The following is a 1,967-nucleotide window of genomic DNA, read 5'->3' on the forward strand; positions in this document are numbered from 1 at the left end:
GCAACCCCACCTGCGACGGGCACAACACCCACCCCAGCGTTGTACACCCCCAGGTGCACCCACTGACTTCCCACAACACCCTCCCCACAACACCCCAGTGTCATGCGCGCCCAGGTAGGCACCTACAACACCTGCTGACCCCCACAACACCCTCTGAACCCCTGGCAGCCCCACAGCACCCACTGACCYCCGCAACACCCATCCCAGCATCGTGCATCCCCCCCTGCCCCACAACACCTGCCCCAATGTCATGCACCCCCGGGTAGGGGCACACCGACCCCCTGGCGACCCCCTACTGCATCCAGTGCTGACCCCAGCACCACCGCGGCCGGGATCGCCCCATGTCCTGGGGGGCCCCAAGGTGCCGGGGGCCCGAACTCATCCTGAGCCCCTGGTGCCCTGAATTTCCAGAGCCCCCCGAGCCCCTGAATCCCCGGTGCCCAGAGCCCCCCGAGCTCCTGAACTCCCGGTGCCTGGACCCTGCCCCCCGAGCCCCTGAATTCCCGGTGCCCAGAGCCCCCCCAGCCCCTGAATTCCTGGTGCCTGGACACCCCCCCCGCCGAGCCCCCAAATTCCCAGTGCCCGGCACCCTGGAGCGCTGCAACCCGGGGCGGCTTTGCTGGACCCCCCAGGGCTGCTACAAGAAGCTGATGGCGCTGATCAAGGAGCGGAGCCTGGGGCTGGGCGCTGCCGCCACCGTTGCCGCCCTCCTGCAGGTGGGGGGGGCATCGGCCGGGGGTGGGGGCAGCCCCGGGGCGGTTCTGGGGGGCTGCCGGGTCGGCCCCTGGGTCACCCGGGGGGGCTGTGGGGCAGGCACTGAGACGTCTTCCCCCACGTCCCCCCGCAGCTCTTTGCCATGGGGGTGTCGCTGACGCTCTACATGGACCTGCGCAGCCCCCCGCCGCCGCCCCACCCCGCGCCCGAGGCCCGGCGCAAGGCCAAGACGGCGCCGGAGTCCAAGGCCGCGGCGGGGGCCGCCGCCATCTGAGCCCCCCCCCCCGATCTCCTCCCGCCCCCCCCGTCCCCCCCCCGCCGCTGCAGGAAATAAACAGCCCCTCCAGCATGGGGGCTTCGGGGCCAGCACCCGCCTTCCCAATGCGATTGGCCGGGAGCGCTGCCAGTCACGGCCCCCCCGCATTGCTCCGTGTCTGATTTGCCGCCGTTTCCCTCCCAAACTGTCTCACGAGGCTCATTGGCTGCCCTAGACGCAACCCTCCTCCTCGTTGGTCTGCAGAGCTGTCAGTCATGTGCGAGCCCGTCTTCCTGCCTGTGCCTGGGGGCAGTGGTTCTAGGTGATTGGTGCACATCCCGCCAGTCACCCCAGGCATCCGCCCATGGTGAGCAGGCCAGCTTGTGATTGGCCCAACTGGCTTTCAGTCCGTGCTGGCCCCGCCCATTGCTTCCCACCAATCAGGCTGCGTGTTCACTGCCCTGATTGATTCGCGTTCACGTCGTTCTTTGTAAGCTCCGCCCCATCCCACTTCCGCCAATGGCAGGCTGGTGTGTAGCTGTCTGCTGCCTCATTGGCTGTAAGGGCTGTCAATGACGAACCACCTCCTTCAGTAGGCAGTAGGGGAGGGGCAAGTCGGGAGTTTGACCTGCGTCATTGGGCCTGTCGGACGCCAATCAAGCGAGAGCCTGCCCCCTTCCCGGCGCTCTCTCTGTTTCCTTATCCAATAGACGTCTAGCGACGGCGACCAAACTGCCTGCGATTGGCGGTCCGCCGTGTCAATTCCAAGAGGCCCGCCCCGGCCGGGTCACCAATGAGAATCCCCCCTCGACCTTTTCTGTACTCTCATTGGCCGAGCTCTCTGCCACTCATGTGCGGCGCCCCGGCCTCCTGTCCTCTGATAGGCTCGCGAAGCGTGCCGGCTCCTTCCTCTCTCGGATTGGCGGGCGCTGGCTGCCATTCACCACCACCTCCGGCAGCCGATTGGCCGACGGCGGCGCGGCGCGGCGCGGGGGGG

At 68.2% G+C, this 1,967-nt stretch overlaps 1 protein-coding gene across 1 annotated transcript in view; it reads left to right on the plus strand.

The window, feature by feature from the left end:
• Positions 1 to 1,542: 1,542 nt before the first annotated feature.
• LOC146585187 (far upstream element-binding protein 2-like) overlaps positions 1,543 to 1,967 on the plus strand; it is an 11,321-nt gene continuing 10,896 nt past the window's right edge. Inside the window, exons 1-2 of the mRNA XM_085323391.1 lie at positions 1,543 to 1,562; positions 1,681 to 1,822. Of these exons, the coding sequence (XP_085179517.1) occupies positions 1,543 to 1,562; positions 1,681 to 1,822 (162 nt within the window). The remainder of the gene's footprint in view (positions 1,563 to 1,680; positions 1,823 to 1,967) is intronic.

This window comes from Rhea americana, unplaced genomic scaffold (assembly GCF_003343005.1).
Source record: "Rhea americana isolate MKP2758 unplaced genomic scaffold, rheAme1 scaffold_844, whole genome shotgun sequence".
Classification (NCBI taxonomy): domain Eukaryota; kingdom Metazoa; phylum Chordata; class Aves; order Rheiformes; family Rheidae; genus Rhea; species Rhea americana.